Genomic DNA, 19720 nt, shown 5'->3' with positions numbered 1-19720 from the left:
CAAGAAATGTAAGGTTTTTTTTTTGTTTGTTTTTACAATTCCACAGACAAGAATATCAATAATCTTAAGGCTTATTTCCCCTCCCAACCTCCAAGAATTGAAATGAAAACAAATTTTATTTAATTTGACATCCTATCTTGAGTGTTTAATCTCAGGAAGTATAGATATTTTTTCACAGAAAAGCTCAACACACTACAAACTCATGCCATGCCTGATCAAGAACTGGAGATCTCAATCCAAAAATGAAAATAATTATAGTCATCAAGTAGATTCGTCAATATTAAATCCATTCTCATAACAGTCCCTTAAGTGGTTAGAAACTTCGACAGCAAATGTGAGATGAAGATGGCTTCCTAACCTAAAATATAATTTTTACCTGCATCCTTTAAAATGCAGGTGAACGTGGAGATCCATAAACTTTATCACACAAATTTCTTTACATTTTTCATACTTTGTCAAATTACAACCATAGTCTCTCATAGTTTTTTAATGGGATTTTATGATAAAGCAAAAGAAAATGGTGTATAATTGCTAAGTGGAAAGAAAAATAAATATTTTTTTTATGGTAATACATATGGAAATATGGATATAATTTGTATTTGCCCCCCCTATACTCTAAAACGCAAATAAAATCAAGTGCAACCAAAAATCACCGAACTTATACATAGAATTAAGATGTGTACTACAATCTCAATACAAATTAAAATGTTGTCCTGTTCTTGTTGAATACTGTTGTGTTCACCTGACACTGAGTACACCAGCCCCACAGTAAAATATGGTGATGGCCGCAACATGCTTTGGAGATACTTTTTTTCCAACAAGTACAGGGAAACGCTAAACATCCATTGCAGCAAACGCTACACCTGACTGGCTTAAATCAAAGCATAATCATGTGTTAGGACGGCCAAGTCAAAGTCCAGACCTCAACCCAACTGAGAATCTCTGGCAAGATTTGAAAATTGAGATTCACACACAATGTGCAAAGCTGGTAGAGATGTGTAGCAAAATAAACAATTTCTACAAAATACAGTCAGATAGAGGTTGGATACAAATTCAAGGGACACGCTAGTGATCTTTACATCTTAAAAGATGTTTTTTAAATTATTTTTTTCCTTCCACTTCACAATAGCACAGTTTACGTATCTTTAGATTGTCTCATAAAAACCCAATAAAATACACTGAGCTGTGCGATCGTCACAACAAAATGAGAAAAACGATTTGAGAGCTTTGGCTATAGGGATAAAACCTTGCAAATGCTTTTTCTTGTATTTTGCATTGATTTCTGTCAAAGGTTGGCGTTGTACATATAAGACAAGTGTCTTATTCTAAATTCAAATTTCCTCTAATTATGTCTATAAGAAATCAGTTTAGAGAACTAGAACATGTGAAGCTATGGAAGCTGTCTTCATCAACCACATCTTCATCTCAGCCGCTGTTCTCACAGACCTGGGATGAGTTACAGGTGTTTCCTTAGAGATGTTACACATATAAGATCCCTAAAAGAGCTGCCAGAAAAATCTCACTGATGTGGCCATGGTTAGTCGATAATAACAGAGAGGTTGTGGCAATTTCTTTCCAGAAAAACTAAAACATTTTGACCCCAGAATCATGTATGGCTTTAAGAAATTCATCAAATCAAACCATAAGTTAATAAAATATTAAAAGGACTAACATACTGACCAGAAAAGGTAGTTAACAATCAGCTGACACTCAAATCAGCACAAAAAACCCCCCATGAATGCTTAGAGTAATTATGCAGCTGCATGGGTAATCCATGAATGCGTCACATGCCAGAGCCGAACTCCATGACAACACCAGGATTCAGAGGAAAGAATGGAAATTCTCAACTGTGTTCAGTCACTGCTGTAGTTCTAATTCAGAAGCATTTTCAAAGAACTTGTGTTAGAAAGACATCACTGCAGCCGACACGAGTACCTTCCTACGGGCCGCAAAGCGGGGTGCGCGTCGAGCACCAGGGCTTATGGGGAGGAAATGACCTCTGTACTTAAACTAAGTGAGAGGAAGGAGGCGGGGATGGGGAAAACAGGAGAAAAATGGAGGAGAGAGGAAAAGTGAGGTAAAAGACAGAGGAAAGAGAAGAGTGCCAAAATGCAAAAGAATAGAGAAACAGGGGAGAAGGAGAAAAAGCAAAGAATGAGTCACATAAACGAGGACGAAAATAAAAGAAGAGCATGAGGAAAGAGGATATGACAGCTGGGGATCAGTGAATAGCCAGCTGAGGAGACATGAGGACATATTTTAAGAAAGGGAGGAAAGAAGCAAAATCCAGCAAATCACAATCACTTCCTTACTGATCTGCTTCTTATACTTGGCAGCACTTTAGTTTTCAAACAGACGGAATCCCAGAAGGTGAAAGGTTACCTCGGGCTCAGGCTCGTCGTCATCGAAGTCGTTGTACGTGCTGTGGTCGGGGTTGTTGGACTTGTCCAGCAGCTCGATCGCAAGCGTCCTGCTGAGAGGCTGGGAGACGAACGGGTGCTGGAGGAGATACAGGAGACGGAGGTCAGTTGAGGGTGTTTGCACACCTAATAGTTCAATAGATTCAGTTCAATTAGGGGGGGGGGCTGCAACATTTCTTGCATTTTCAGCTGTGGTTGGCTTTCACTCTGCAATGTATCAAACAATCTAAACCAGGGGTGTCCAAAGTCGGTCCTCGAGGGACGGCATCCTGCATGTTTTAGTTCTCTCCCTGCTGGTAATAACCTTTTCAGCATGTCAATGTTCTTCTTAGACCTTCTAATGAGCCATTATTTGATCCAAGTGTGTTAAACCAGGGAGAGAACTAAAATATGCAGGATGCCGGCCCTCCAGGATGCACCACTGATCTAAACCCTTTGAAAAACCTATTCCACCTCCCCACCTGTGGTGGTGCTGCACTGCTGAAGGAAACGACAGAAACGCCTCTAAACTTAACAGCGCTGATGTGAATGCGTCTTACGGGTGCAGGGAGTTCTGGGTAAATACAACCAAAACAAATATGTGTGTTTACCACTAGTGGGAGAAATAATTAGTGGTCAACCTAAATCCTATAACCTCTAAAGTCTGGCACCACTCCAGTTTTGTTTACATTTTGCGAAGAAGGAAGTTGCACTAATGTCTGGTTTTCCTGTCGTTTCCTTCAGTGGTTCTTGGTGCAGCGCCCCCTCAGGCTAATGAGAGGGTGAACAGGTTTAAAAACGGTTTTGGATCGTTTGACACAGTGCAGCGTGAAAGTGAACCGCACCACCTGAAAATGCAATGAATGTTGTAATTTTGGTTCCCAATTGAACCGAGTTAACAGGACTATCAGGTGTGAAAACAGCCCAAAACGTTCTTAAGCCTTTCACAGAATCAAATTCAAGCACTTTAAGCATTTCCCAGGGGAATTTCTAAGATTATAACATACATAAAGAATAGTATAACAGTAATTTAATAGGTTCATAAAGCAACCAGTAAATGCAGTGATGTTTTTGCAGTTATCGTGATATATCGGATATATTTCAGTGTAGAAATTTTAACCTAAAATACATCAAAACTTGATTTCATGACATTTAGACAGGACGAGGATTCTCCTATAAATGCAACTTATATAAAGTCTTACAAATAGCATTCCAGGTTATTTTCTTTAAAGAAGTAAAACTATCTTGTTTCATTTCTCACCTGCAGCAGTTTCTCTGCCGTAGGCCTCTTCTTTGGGTTCTTGGTAAGAGCTAATTTCACAAAATGATGGAAGTTATTCGTCCTGTTTGTCAAGACCAGAGAAGAAGACAAACGAAAACAGAACAAAGAGTTAAACTTTTGACCCTCAAATAGCTCATGCCATGGCTCTGATGAAAACGCCAACAGCTCCTTTGATAAACATGAAGATGATAAAGAAGTCAGTGACTCTCACCACTTGAGTTTGTCTTTCAACTTCGGAGGCTGGAAGTTACTCTTGGTCATCAAGAACAGAGCCCTGGATGAGACGAAGAGGGAAACAAACGATAGTGGTGGAATTATGCACAGTAGTTGTCTTGAATTGTACCAAAAAAAATTTTTTAAATCATAGAAAAAAGGAAAAAACACTTTCTTAAAACAGATATAAAGCAATATTCCAATCTTGACCAGATCTTAAGTTTTGATCAGTGTTTTAAGTTGAAAAGAAGAGTGAGGGTCCATTCATGAGCCGCTATAATCAAACCCTAGTTTTGGTCATGTTGCTTTGCGGAGGCGTGAATGAGCAGCCGAACTCTGATGCGGGCCAAAAAAAGCAAACTTCAGGCTCAGTTCGGTTGACGTGAACTCTGCTGCGATTCGAATGCGTATGTGAACGCCAAGCAGACCAGAGACCACTTCAAAAGTAGAAAGTGGACCAAGTCGCAGTGGATACTGGGTGAATACCAGTATCCACATAATCAAAACTAACGTGAGAGTCTATTGTTAGAGGGACAAATGACTTGTGCTCTTTTACCAAAGACAGCCACTAAAATCTGACGCTACTCCATCTTTGTTTACATTTTGCAAAGGAGGAAGTTGCACTCATGTCTTCTTTGAAGGCTTTCATTTTGCTTCTTTCAGTAGATTTTGGTGTAGCGCCCTCACAGGCAAGGAGGAAGAGGAGAACAAGTTTTCCAATTAAGTTGGAATCGTTTGACAGAGTGCAGCAGCTGAAAATCTAACAAATATTACAATTTTGGTCCCTCGTCACACTGAGTCATGGTGTGAAATCACCCTTCAAGAACAATCTAAACAGGACATAATATTCTAATCATCCAAACAACTAAGGCTCTGTTTTTTTAGTTCAGTATGTTCTAATATTGTTTCACACAGAACAAGAACACACAGCCATCACTACAGCAGTGTGTCAACAAACAGTAAACACACACACACCCCTACCTCATCGGGTGCAGGTCAAACATGGGCGGCTGTAGTTCTGCCAGCTCAATTGCAGTAATGCCCACTGCCCAGATGTCACACAGCTGATTGTAGCCCCCCTTCCTCTCCACTGCTGCCACCTCCGGAGCCATCCTAGATTAAGAGAGAAACCCATGGTGGAAGATGAAAGGATACAGACGTAGAAGCTAAATATAATTCCCTTTTTGTTCTTATAATCAAAAATTTGCATATTTCTCCCTAAATCCCTTGTTTAACTCTTCAGTGAAAATGTGATTAAGTCATGACTCCAACATAGCAGCAGGCTATGTTGGAGTCTGCTTTACTGTCTAACTTCACTCTACCTGCACTGATACCCGCATTTAAAACTCACCAGTAAGGTGTTCCAATGAATGACTTTCTCTTGGCGAGAGTGGCTGTGATCTGGGCCGACACGCCAAAATCAGCTAAGGAAAGAAAAAAGAAAGAAAGAGCATAAGGAAAACAAGCCAAAGAAAACCCATGTCGGCAAATGAAGTTGATCTGACTCGATCTTTAAAAACAGAAGATAAGAATCAGATCTCACCAAGTTTAACGTAGCCGTTGTCTGTCAAGAGGATGTTGGCTCCCTATAAAAGCCCAAAGATACCACAAAGTAGCAAAAAACTTTCTGCTCATCTCCACAAAAAAATACTTATAATACATAAAAATGTACCTAATTAACTATGATGTTTTTTTTATAAATTATACAATAATAATAATAATAATAAAATGGACTTTATCTTAGCCTGAGATGAAATTAGCCATTAAATGTTTCATTGACATCTATAAAGCTCTATTAAAAAATAATTCACACAACATTTTAAAGATTAAAACAGGCAAACTAAAAAGGGAGTATGTAATTAGATTTTGGTAAAGAGAACATGGAGCAGACTTTAGTTCAGGCTCACCTTAATATCTCTGTGCATTTTGCCTTTACTGTGTAGGTAGTATAAACCCTGTGAAAGGAATGACGAGGTTACTGATGTCAAACTGAGACCAAAATAAGATGATAGAAATAAGAGAGTTGATTCATTTCAGTTTTAAAATAACAAAATTTGATGTATCTTTCTAAGGTTTCTTAACATCAACATCTTATACTTTCTGTTTTTAAAAAAGATTACGAGTTTTATTCTAAAAAATAAAAAAGCCAGTGGTGTCCAAAAGACGGTCTGTGCGCTATGAGCGCAGCTGGTCGATGCAGAACGACGCTTTTTCAAAAGTTTCACCGTCCAAAGAAAATCCTAAAATGGAAAATGTAATGTATAACACAAAGCATTACTCTTTTATCACATGCTCTTTGCTTTCTGTTTATTTTCATAGAAACAGGACCTCAAATATAGCGACTTTGTTCAAAAGCAGCCATGTTAGGTTAGGTTAGGTTAAACTTTATTAAAAATCAACGCCTTCCATGCCCTCAAATGTTGACATTTTTAAGCGAATTTTTCATAAGGCAAACATGCTAGACATTTTTTTTAATGCTTTGGTAGTACAATGATTTACTTATTTTTTTCTACAAAAAATGAAACACTATTTAGCTTATTGTTGAGTAGATTAAAACATTCTTAATGAGCTAATTTGGTAAAATAAACAAAAAACACAAAACGTTCTACTTTTTGACCCACGTGGCAAACAGTTTAAAAACCATTGCCTAAAACCTTAACGCTTGCTTTGGTCATTCACACGTTTGGTCCATAATGCACAGTTTAAGTATCAACATTACTTGAACTCATCAATGTCCACAAAACAGAAACTGTTGCTATGGGTGATCTGTTGGTTCTGATAGAATATAAGGAAGAAAAAGGGAGAAAACCCCTCAGGTTTATAGGGTTTTATTTTGTACCAATTCTGATTATATCTGAATTTTAATTTGCAAAATTCCTTTAATTCTTAAGTTATTTTTAAATATATCACTTTTCAATGCAAACTTACTTTGATTTGTGCGGTTAATACTATTATGTACAATTTGTGAAAATGACTGCATTGTTATAATCTTAAATCATGTTTCCATCTATGTTTTTTTTTTGTTTTGAAATATCACATTAGTAAAGATTGATTGGAAATGGAAAAATTTGGAAAAAAAAATAAACATCCTCAATTTCACAAAAAAAAAAAGTTTTAACATTCATTTGATGTGACTATAAGCTTTTGCAGAAAACAGTTAATGTGCAAAAGTGGAGATGGAAGGGGCGTGCTGTGGTGGCGCAGGGGGTTAGCACGCCCCACGTTTGGAGGCCTTAGTCCTCGATGCTGACGTCGCGGGTTCGACTCCCGGTCCCGACGACCTTTGCCGCATGTCTTCCCCCCTCTCCTCACCGTCTGAGTACTGTTGAAAAAATACGAGCCACTAGCGCCGCAAAAACTCTTCGGAGAAAAAAAAGGAAAAAAAAAAAAGTGAAGATGGAACACATGTGCCCAACAAGTTTTGATGTAGCGAACTTCCCCACCCACTGGTGTGTCAGTGTGCCTCGCCAGAAAAACCCTCAAACTTCTGGTCTGGAGAACTCTCAACGCTAGTTTGTTTGCAACCTCTGCGTCTAGTTTATTACAGTCATATGCAGTGTCAACATCTGACGAAATTACGCTCCAAACCAGCAAACAGAAACCCGCCTAATTCGCATTATTCTTATTTCCAACATTTTGAAAGTTCACTTACAATTCATACAATAATTGGATGGAAACACGGTCATAGACAAAAGGAAATGAATATGCAGTGTTCCTCCAATAAGCTGGAAGTCCTCTTAAACAAAGAGGATGAGGGCAGGCATTCTGTCTGAAGCAGAGCAGTCGACAGCGATGCTGTATGCCTATAATGTGTCGAGTGTAAACATCACCTGCAGGGTTTCCCGCGACATGTAGGCTATCTGCGACTCTGACAGAGGCCCGGTTACTGAGAAGAAAGAAAAGAAAAAGCAGTTGCAGAAAAAAATGACAAACATACAAAAAATAATGCTAAAGACATGGATATAGATCTTACCATGATATATATCCTGCAGAGAACCACCTCCACAATACTCCATGCTGATCCATAATTTATCCCTTCTAAACAAACAAAAGCAAAAAAAAAACAGCATTAAATTTGGTAGCTCACTCTAGATGTCTAACAATCAGATTATAACCAAAACATGTAGCTTATCAACAGCTATCACCAACTACTACACATTCACACTCTTACCGGAGATAGCTGCCAAAATAGGCAACGATGTTAGAGTGTTTACAATCCTTCATCATTAAGATCTCCTGCTGGACGACAGCAAAGTCCTCCCCTGCAGTCAACGCAAGCATCATTGCAGCGATAATTAACTGCCATGGTAACACTACTGCTACTAACAAAACTGTTTAATGAAAGAGGAGATAGATATAAAAACAGAGAAGGGAAAGTGGGGAACATCAAAGAAAAGAATATGGGAAAAAAAAAGAAAGAACTGAGGATCGCTCTTCTCGGAATGAGAAGTTGATAAAGAAACAGAGCCTCCAATATAGGGACAAAAAAGGGAATAAACCAAGGCAAACATGAGGCAACTCACCCGGTTCCAGTTTGATGACTTTGATAGCAGCCAGCTCCCCTGTGTTTACGTTACGAGCCTAAAAGAATGAAAAGAGGAGAGGCTGATTCGTGCATCGGGGGAAAACTTCACAGCAATGACTGTGGAACGTCAAGGTAGAGACAGAGCTGATAATGGACGGCATCTATTCCTTTGTTTCAAAACACCAAACGTGAGGTATATTCAGGTTTAATCAGTGACATATACTGTATATTGTCATAGAAATCAGTTTCAAATATATTGTCACTGAAACTCGATAGTGCACTGAATCCTGACGATGACCAGCAGGAGGGAAACTCAGAAATCTGATCTTCTGATTTTTAAACCTACCAACATAAGTTTAAAAATAATATCACAATATAGTTTGGATTTATTGCAATCCACGATGTAAAAAACATATCCCAATAATTAAAATCAACTCTGCAATGCACATAGTGTCTCTGTCTCAGACCTTAACCCCCCCCCCCCACAGCAGGAAAAATAAATTGTCCAGCTGTTTCTACACATCAATCAGCAACGTCTGGGAACGTACTGTGGAAAAAAAAAAGTACATAATACTTTTCTACTTATCTTCAAAAAGCAATAACTCATGATAACTTCACAACCCTCAGTTAGTTATCAGAGCACACAGATGCTGAGCTGTGACAAGACCCCCAAATTACCTACCAAACAGTTCGCACAGCATAATGGCGCACATGTGAGACAATCACCAAAACATCAGACGAAGGTTCAGGGATCGGTCACGGAATTTGAAACACATGCCAAAAATTAGTACAACTACAAATTAAAAACTAAATAAATATTAAGGTAAGATAGGTCATATAATGGCTGTTTCTTGAAAGAAAAAAAAGCAGCATAGACTAGAGAAGACTAGAAGTGTCTCTACACAGATGTGCAAATTAAGTACAGCCATTGAAACCAAATTATTTACTCTTAGACGGAGGCGGTGATAATAACGTTTGTCATCCTGTCAAGTTATCAGGTCCTGCAGACCAGATAACTGCAACAATAACACTCTGTTTTACCCCGATTGCTCTTTCATACACACTGTGTAACATCACCTCTGGACCTAATGTAAACTGTTAATGACCGAGGATGGCAGGAGGCAGTGAAGAAATATTTTGAATACAAATATTATCGCATCTTATATTACAGTAGTTAAAGAGTAATTTTGCTGGGAAGTAATACATCACGGACTGCGCCACAACTTCCAAGGAAGATGTAAAGCTTCACATTGTAAACGGTCAATTTTACTACAGCTGTCATTTTCTGTATTTATTTCCTGAATGGTGGAGTTCCTCCTCCTGATATATATATTGTCAGGATGTTTGCAGAATTACCAGGAATATTTAGGATTCACCAACATGTGTTTGGAGCCAAGGGCAATAAAGTTCCCACATAACTCATTCATATCCTATTACAGCACACTCAGACTGCCTGTGGGAGTATGTGTGTGTGCTGTTAGAGGAATGTATGGCTTTTCATAGGAATGTGGGATGCATTTTTTTATTTTTCAGAAAAGTCTGAAATTGTCAAGAAAGAGAGAAAAACAGAATACAGAGAGTATCCTTTCTATAAATAGTGAAGTAAGTCTATATTTAGCGGGAGTGCCAACGGCGCAGGAAAGGAATTATAGATAAAGCACATAAATAAAAGATGGGCTTTCAGAGGAGACATGAACAGCCTGCTTCTTTTGAGTTCCAGAATGTGAGCATGACTGTGTGAGATGAGGCAGAAGTGGGTATGAGCAAATGAAAGAGGCATGAGCTGATGATGTCAGGACCCGAAAGGTGTGAGAAAAATTGAAACGGCCCGAACAGCCTGAGAGCAACGTGTCATGTCTCAACAGCCTTTGTTGCATCGCTGCTCCAGTTAAGGATCCACCCTGTTTCTGGCTGAATCCCTGGATAAATATTTACCAAATGTACACATTCAAATAGCTTTTATATATAGAACTGCCTTAAGGAATTTAATTGTACCCCAACACGTCCAACAAGAATTTAAACTTGACTTATTGTTCAGTTTCAATGAGTTAAGACTTTCTATAAAACATTTTCCACTGTATGACCATTTATTTAAATTGAAGACCTACATGAACTATGAAAATTAACCTTGTAACTTGGATATTTCTTTTCCCATTTTCAACTTGCGAGTCAGTTTTAGTAGCACAGTTCTTGTTCAGGCTTGAGGGGAGAACTAAATGTGTGAGTAAATTAAAATATGTTTTGGACCTATTCCTTATCTTACATAGGTGCCAAAATTGTTCATCAAAGCAAATGCTGTTGGATGCTAATATTATAGGCTATGCATGCTCAACATCCTTAGGTCAAATGGTTTTTATGATTATTGCAAGGATCATCAGCAGAGGCAAGATGCGCATTTACTGAACAGCCATTTGATCCGACTCATGCATCATGCACTCATGCTTGTCGCCAATTTTTATAAACTTAACCCTATCAACAGCATATTTTCAGGTGTTTTGAGTTTTAAAATATGGATGAAGGAAAAATTGCTTTGAGAAAAAAAAAAAAAAAAGATTTCACAAAGTCCTGCCTTTCTGGTATTGTACTAACCACATAAAAACACATTCATTCCTTTGGCCAGAGCCACAAATCAAAGAACAAATCGTTCCAGGCAGTTTCCCATAAAGGTTAATAATAGAAGTAAAGAAGGACCAAATGTACAAATTTAATACATAACTTAATGCATTTTAAGACTTAGTAAGGAAAATAGGAACATAAAGTCTTTTTGGCATTGAGATAACATTGAGACAGCCATTCATGTTGACCGCCATCATGCTTTTTGAGGAAAACTGAAACATCACGAGTAAAACCCCGCTGGACTTCCCACACCAGTGTGCTGCAATGACTAACTGAAAAAAATGGAAGTAACTAGTAATAAAAGAGGAAAAGAAAACGTCACCCATCACTGACTTGTGATGACGTACAAGAAATGCTGGGTTTTTATGTAAAGTTACAAGCACTAGTAAAGGCAGAGGGGCAGTGACAAAGACGGACCCTCGCCACAACAACGCAATGGGAGGGAGGGGTCCGAGACACAAAGGGGCGCACAGAGAGAAGATGCGGCAGGGAGAGCGGAGACGGCGTGTTTTCAGTCAGCAGACAGATCAGAGATGACTCACATCAGTCTGTGGCTCCCTTAGTGGCACCAGTACACAAGCCTATTTTATGCCCTTATTTCTAGTCAAAAAAAATATTTTTTACAAAAAGCACTAAGTCTACCTGGAAACAGGCAGAACCTTTAATAGTCTAACTGAAATTTTCTAACACCTCACTGCAATCAATTAGTTTTCTTCAGCATGAAATAAAAAAAAAAAAACTACTTTTCTCTCTTTAAGTCGTCCCTACTATATAGATTTCAGCAAAACATCAACACTGAGACTGTTTAACGCAGCAGAAAAACAAAGCAGTTTCCTTTAAGGTGTATTTAAAAAGAGTTGGAAACTAATAATAAAACAAAACATGGCACTGTTTTGTGCTTTCTGGGTCAAGTTGGCAGTTTAGATGCACTGTAAATAAATTGCATCAGCGGTGCAGCCTGGGTGCTCGACCAAAGTGCTCAGCAACAGCTGATTAGGCGCTCAGCGATGCCGACATGGGGCAACGGAAAAAGTGATTAAGGTTGAGAAATAAAGTGGTTTGGTATAAAGTGAAGATCTTAAACACAGTGGCATTTTGAACACTAAAAGCATAGGGTACAATTTATAAAGTTTGAGATCAAATGAAAAATGATAACTCATGCAGGAGTGAGCAAAATATTTATTAGAAGCTTCTTGTTCTCAGAGGTATTTACAGCTGGTACACTTAATGCTTTTCCTACACCGATACTAATATGAATTTAGCAATTATCATGTGAATGGTAATCACAGGCCACAAATGATAAGGTTTCCAAAAAACCGAGATCTGGAATTTTAAAGTCAGGACTTAGTACGGTAGTTAAAAGAAAAACCTTAGACTGTATCCTCAACTACACCACTTTTGCGCTTATAACAACAAAAAAAAAAGCCTGAATCTTCACTGATAGTCGAAAATGCTGTATTGTCCATACTTTGCCAGCAGGTGGCCATAGCGTTGACATTACCGGTTTTATAGATTAAAAGAAGAAGTGTCTGAGCACTGTAGTGCTAAGCTACAAATTCCCTGAAACAGTTTAGTTTTTCCTCTCAGTTACTAAATCTTTCCGCTCACATTTGAAGTTTATTAGAAACACTGGATAAAAAGATAAAGATGTGAGCACAAACAGGAAGCTACAAAACCTCAAATGTTCATTCTAGCCGAGAAAGTGATAATGAGCCATCTTTTTTTTCCTCTTTATTTTGGAAGTAGGTTTTTTTTTCCATCTAACATTCCTCACCAAAGTCCCTATTTGAATGTGGACAAGAGGAACAAAACGCAGTTGAATATATCACAACAAACAGCCTGTGGTTCTATGTTCATGGTATTATTAAAACTCAGACATACTCTGTAAAAGTTCTGATTGGACTAAATTACTTTTTGAAATGCAAATAATTTACCTAAAAAATGGAGAAGGAATAAACGTCTGAACATAGACTTTTATTCTACATCCTCCATTACTATTTTTTATTTTTTGTTCTTATCCTGGAAAATATTGAAATCAAATTCCAGACTTTTTCATAGAAGCCCAGATTTTGTGGACAAAAAGTATGGCATTAGCAAAAATATAAGGCATGGACTTCTACGTTTCTTGTATAATCTCTTATAAATTATGAGCAATGCTTCTAAATGACACATCATCCATTAAACACAACAACATTCAAAACCTATGTGGAGTCCAACTTACTTTGGGTAAAAGATCAAACTGGGCAACACGTAGCTCTGTTAGTTGCCCTAAGTCACTTCAGATCACAGTTTTTTCTTTTACTTGCACAGTAGTGATGAAATTTTCCAGACATTATCCAGAGAAGTTTCATTTAGGAATGCAAAGCACTGGGTAATGTCTGAGAAGAACATGTTCGAAGGAAGCAAATTCATGTTTGGGTTTAAGCTCTGGTGGGTTTACCTTCTACCCTTTTCTAGCTTACCAGAACACCTCTTCTCTATCTTGATGGCACTTGATTCAACATAATTAGTCGTCCTGAATAAAAAGCTGTTTCCCTTTCTTAAAACAAACAACTCTGTTGCCTCTGGCACAACGCAGTCACCGCTGTGACCTAAAAAAAAATGTCTTCAATATCACTAGCTGTATAAGAAGGAGTGCAAACACACAGGCTCGGCTCTGATCCACACGTAGCCGGATATCTGGGAAAACAAATGGCGTTTTGATGCCTTTTGGCCTTTCATCCACATGAAAACCCCATTTGATATCACTAAAATCTGTTATTTATAAAAACGCAGACCAAAGTGGAGTGTCGAGAAAACTCCGTATTTTGTTTGCGTGTATACACGAGAAAACGCATATTTAAGGTCATGATGATTACAGTTAGCAATAAATACCGCGGCAATATGTTCATATACTTGCTTTAACATGATTCCCAATCAATATTGTCCTGTGTTTTATTACCTTAATATTCTAATACCCTGTTTAAAAAGTAGTTACTACTTGTCCGTCCACACAAATGAACCTCCTGGCGCCACGTTTAATTCCTAACGGTTTTAGATTTGCTCTACACTGCCACCTGTATTTGGCATGTTTAAAACCACGTTCTGAGGCAGATTTATGTGGATGGAAATTTTTCTGAAATGTGTATGACATAAATTTTTTAAAGAAGGTGGCAGAGATATTTGTTTATATAAAGACCTGGCTATGTTTGTACAAAGCCTAAGCATCATTGTTGGAGAACATTAATAACTTGCTCTTAGCAAACTCAATGTTTATGGTCTTTTAAGTACTTTTTTTTTTGCACTTTTTAACATCACAACCAAACACAACTCTGTATTTTATTACAAGTCAATCCTTACAGTTTTTTACTCCAACTCCTCATAATCACTTTACTTGACATTATCAAACCATTGTTCAAGCACAGAAGCTGCAAAAGAGATATTTTTTTTTTTAAAGAAACACTTGTTTGCAGTTGTAAACTACTTTAAACCTCGACCCCTACTATTTTGTTCCAGCTACTCAGAGGGCCAGTTAAAGTCTGGCCTAAGGCAAGACTAAAACAGTAAAATATTTACAATCCCTTACTAGTCTTAAGATTTTCCTCTTAGCAATCCTTATGTTTCTCAAGTCTTGTCAAGTTTCTGACCTAAGCAAATATCCCCCCTGACCTGATTTAAGAGTTTCATGCTTTGTATAAGTTGAAATAAAAAAAAAAAACTAACAGGAAAAAAAAAAAGAAAAAACAATGTTTCACAGAAGTGCAAAGCTGCAACTCTGCCTGTTCCTGATCTTATCGTCACCCCCCCTTAGGGGGTGAGAAACAGGTGAGATTAGGGCTGGACCCAGTCAAGTGTGTTGAATTGGCAACACCTGTCTTTCAACAAAACACACAGACACTCAAGCAGAAACACACCCCCTAAATGTGGAAACATGCAACACAATGATCCAAAACCTCTCGAGTAGGCTTTTAAATGAACACACTTTTCTTCTAATCGCCCGAATACTTCAATATGCTGCATGCTTAGAGCATGCGGAGGTAGATTTCCTTTCGAAGCAGCATTTTCCAGACTCTCTGCTCTGAGAACACACATTTCACACACTGCTGCAACTTTGGAGGAGATGTAGAGCTCCACAGTTAGGACGCGAGAACAGAAAGAGAAAGGTCGAAATCTACGTAAGCTATAAAATGGGAACAGCAAATGTGGAAGAAAGCGCTCAGGTCAAATCAGATCAAAACTGAACTTGTAAACCTACATGCAACTGTGTGGTTGAAAACTGAAGCGCCACATGACTCTGAGCGGGCATTTATCGTATCGCTTACCATTTATCGTGAACATTTTTTTGTCATGACTATTATTTTGATGTGTTTTTGTCATTAATGATGTTTAAAAAAATAAACTGTCTCGACTGTCAGGATTGTTAGTTTGTTTTCAGTGTTTGTTCAATAACTATCAAATTAAAAAAATATAATTCAAGGCAGTTACGATTTGATCATATAAATCACACTTCTTTATGTGACTGGGGTCCTAAGGAAGGGTATTACAAATAGGTATATTTTTCAAGAGCAATATTTACTCTTGTGAGGCTATGACTGTTCTGACACACATTCCCAGCCATGCACCTATGTGCTGGGCAATAAGGCTTACAAATAAAATACAAACTTCAATTTTAGTCAATTTTTCCTCCCACTCTTTTTCTAAAAAAATTTGCAAATGACAGAAAATATCTTTAAAAAAATGTCTTTCATTTCAATATTTCCTTTTGTGTGATGACCTGAATTCAAATTTAAAGTAAATAGAAGCTGTAAAATATGCTTGCAAAACAAGATGGCAGTTCTTGCAGACCCAAGAAGTATATTGCCGAAAAAATTAACGGATAAAATCGATTTATCGTCCAGCCCTACAGTCACCTAAAAAAAAGTAATAGCCTAATAAAGAGTTCCTATCATCACTTTTATTTTTATCACAAAAGTACCATAAGATATCTGAATAAAACTTTAAGTTTTACTTACTTTAAAAAAGTTAAGCTATCCATCCTGTTTTTTCATTACACAATCGCGCATTACTTTTGTATATAAAATCACTTTTGTATATGTTAAAGAATGTGACCTAAAACATAACAAATTATGGAAACGTTCAAGATGTATTAAAAACTGTACTGTACTATTACTGTATTATGTGGGTTATCTAGTTGCACTTCCAGATGAGTAATTTAATTTTTCCTGTTTCACTTTGTAAAAACCCAGTTCCAGGTTCCAGTACTCATCTGTTTAAGCAAAACACCAGCACTTCTAAACATATTAAATTTGAGAAATTTTGATCAAAATGTTCCTTTTTGTTTTAAACTTTCTGTAAAGATTAAAGGAGATGACGCAATAGAATGTTCTTTCTTTGATTTTGAAATCAAATAGTTTGCAATTCAGACACCTAACTTTGAAACTTTCCTTACATTAGACTGAATGCAGAAAGGCGATTCGGGATTCTATCATACATAACGCTTAATCCATTTGCTATGGAATGAGAAATAAAAATAAGCTGCAGCAAAAAACCCACATAAACAACTTATAGCTTCTAGGAAATGTGGGAAAATACATAAGCTGTTTACTTCTATGCATGTTTACATATATAAACTACAAAATCAAAAGTTTTACATGGTGCAAGAGGTCTGATGGTAGATACAGACAGCTCATCCAATTAGGAACGCACGACTTCCTAAGCAGAAGTCTGCAGTCCAAACGCATTAACACAGAGCTGTAAATAAACTACTCAGGTGCTGGCGGAGCTCCACTGGCATTTTCACTTGTCAGACTCTAAACCACCCTGCAGAAAACAAGTCATCTCAGCCAGTTTCTGTACCGTAGTGCACACAATCCAACAACTTATCTTTGCGGTGAGCCGACAGAACAGGATTGGGTATTAAACTGTATAAACATGCCCTGAATATAGTCGAAATTACTGGTTGTGACCTGCCTTGAGATCTGGCGCATGTGATCCAACTGAGAACCGATTAATACAGTGAAAATATTTTGAAATAGTTGAATTTTATTATTTTTAAAACTAACTTAAAGCGATTTACAGGACATGTTGGATCTATTGTGCATAGATGCGTTTATTCTACTAACTATTTTTCAGAAGCCTAAAAAGAGGTGAAGCTCATATCCTTCTGTGTTCTACACTTCCTTGTAGATCTGGTTTTGCTTCGTCACAGCTTTGTGTTCAACACCAACCTCTGAACAACAGTAAAGGTTAGAAATGGGACACTGCTACAGAGGAGGCTGAGTCATGCATGTCTTCTATAGCTGTGGCAGTCATGGTGGCCGTATGTCGGAGTAGATGCTACATTGGTTCTGATTGGTTCTTTCTGAAGACTTTTGAGAAGGAGGAAGTTTGAATCCTCTTGTCCAACGATCAGGATGTTGCACTGTGATTGCTGTAGCCTAAAATTACTGATGTTGTGGTACATTTTTTAAAAAGTTGTGGTCAAAGTTGCCAATTTTTTAAGTTTTATTTTTGCCATAACGTGGTTAGGGTTTCCCCTAGTGTGTTATAGGCCTGGTGGGCCACCAGGCTTTACTTGATACCCCTTCCCCACCAGGCTAAGCATAATTTTTTTTTATTTTAAATATGTCTTTTTTATAAACACTAATAACACTGACAGTAAAGACAGAATAAGCAAGGTTTATAGTTGATGCGTTGAACTGGGCTCGAGGGCGTGCTCACAAATTGTAAAATCCCTGCACCTGCCTGTTGGCCTCAGACACCATCATTTCCAGATTACGGTGCCTACTTGTGTACCTCAAATTGTTTGTAACTGTAAGATTTTTTTAAACACAAAAACATGGTGGGCCGCTAGTGGACTGCCCCAGAGCCACTACTACAAGCCTTGGCAGGTTTTCTGGGGGAAACACAAATGATCTTACAAAATAGCTGAATTTGCTGCACACACCTGCCTCTTTTGCTCTTCCCACTTTCCACTGCGACATAAAAAGATTTCTTTTAAATATGTGGAAAGCAACAGTGAGCACAACTTCTGTACAGAAATGAAAGAAGATTGGTTTTATTTCTGGCATTAACTAGCTGGCAAGGGATGTAAAAATAGGCAACAACAACATTAGAATTCTTGCTAACTAGCTTAATATGAAGCTATACTGGCCTGGATTAGCCATTAATGATTTAACTAGCAAGCATCAACATGTGTAAGCTTGTGGTGTGTTTAAAGACTGCTTGGAAAATCTTGTTACCAGATCTTAATGGCTGATTAAACAGTTATAATAGCTGAAGAAAATACAGAAGTCAGAGAGCACAGATATGTGAAGTGTGGGGAACATGTCCCAAGCGTAACTTGCGACAGCTATGCCCATGTTTATTGAAACAGCATAAGTAAGTCCTGTGGCACATCTCAAAATCATTTTTGAGGCCAATATTGCTTTGCGTCACACATGCTTTTATAGACTAGTCATGAAACAGGAGGTTAAAGTCAAGGAGGCTAAGGGCACTGGTCAAAACTCAGCGGAGATGCAATGATTGGCCAGAAAAGAATGAAATCACCAAGGTGACTGGTCAGATTTGAGGTGAAGCTGCAATGATTGGTGAAAATCGCAAGTCCGCGCAAAATTTGCAAATGATGACTGAATTTGCACAAATGGTTGAGATCGCAACTTTCTTTACAGACTGACCATCACCCTCAACTCCATCTCTTTCACAGAGATTCATGATGTCATCCAGGACATGTTGATGTGGTGAACCTAAAGAGGCCTCTTCAGATTCGCTCAAAAGACTGTCTGCTACCGGAGATCCTTATTGCCCACAGTAAAATACCAGCCACCATGACTCTTTGAAGATTTTTTCTTTTGGATAAATAAAAGGATTGTTGAATGCGAAAGTAATGAATTTTATCAGTAGAACAGAAACACAACCATCAAAATGAGGCCTACATGTTCAGAAATGATTAGAGTGACCCTACTTTCACACAGAGGCTTCCTTCATACCAGCTGACGCCTGTGTATCTACACGAACGAGCAAACAAGAGGAGGAACTGTGACAAAAACAGGATAGCTTCAGAGCAGCGGCTTCGACTGTGACTCTGCAGCCATCTGTGTCGGTGTGGCTGTGCATGTATTCGTACAATCGTTTCGTTCTGCGTGCGTGCGTGTCGCACAACAGCTCTTTGGCCCTAACGTCTTCCTCCGTCAGAACAGCGTGAAACAATAGGAGACGAACGAGCGTGCACAAAAGGACGGGAGGAAGCACAGATTCCTGAATTCCTGCAGCACGACTGCCAAGCTGTGCCACATGCATATCCACGGTGAGGTCTGGCCACATTTAGAACAGGATTCCCATAGTTTACAGAGAAAACCAAAAAAAAAAAAACGTTTCAACAATTGTTACTTACATGACAAGACAGATTTCTAAAAACAAAGCCAGCCCGATCTTAAATTTTGCTCGTAGGGTTTCAATAGGATTTGAAGAGTAATTTTTGCAACCGCAACAGGTTGCTGCATGCCACCATTGATCATGTAGACTGGATGAGATTTCTAAGGGGCAGGCCACGGGGTAAAAATGACTCAGCAAGGATTAGAATGCGGCTTCTGCAAAATAAACTAAGATAGACGCTTTTCTCGAACGCATATTGCTTCTAGGACAAACTTATTAATTAATCACCACCTTGCTTCCCATCTCTGAACCCGCGACATTGTCACCCAAAGA

At 38.2% G+C, this 19720-nt stretch overlaps 1 protein-coding gene across 8 annotated transcripts in view; it reads right to left on the bottom strand.

The window, feature by feature from the left end:
* The window catches only part of map4k3 (mitogen-activated protein kinase kinase kinase kinase 3), a 51684-nt gene that overhangs the window by 27183 nt on the left and 4781 nt on the right, over positions 1-19720 (bottom strand). For all 8 annotated transcript variants that reach the window (XM_023327628.1, XM_023327629.1, XM_023327633.1 and 5 more), the window contains exons 2-12: positions 8418-8475; positions 8066-8156; positions 7868-7932; positions 7725-7780; positions 5802-5849; positions 5438-5480; positions 5246-5318; positions 4876-5007; positions 3893-3955; positions 3661-3742; positions 2383-2499 (exon numbers count right to left, since the gene is read on the bottom strand). In XM_023327628.1, coding sequence (XP_023183396.1) covers positions 2383-2499; positions 3661-3742; positions 3893-3955; positions 4876-5007; positions 5246-5318; positions 5438-5480; positions 5802-5849; positions 7725-7780; positions 7868-7932; positions 8066-8156; positions 8418-8475 — 828 coding nt within the window. The remainder of the gene's footprint in view (positions 1-2382; positions 2500-3660; positions 3743-3892; positions 3956-4875; positions 5008-5245; positions 5319-5437; positions 5481-5801; positions 5850-7724; positions 7781-7867; positions 7933-8065; positions 8157-8417; positions 8476-19720) is intronic.

Source organism: Xiphophorus maculatus, chromosome 22, assembly GCF_002775205.1.
Source record: "Xiphophorus maculatus strain JP 163 A chromosome 22, X_maculatus-5.0-male, whole genome shotgun sequence".
Taxonomy (NCBI): Eukaryota; Metazoa; Chordata; class Actinopteri; order Cyprinodontiformes; family Poeciliidae; genus Xiphophorus; species Xiphophorus maculatus.
This window is presented reverse-complemented; position numbering and strand designations above follow the sequence as displayed.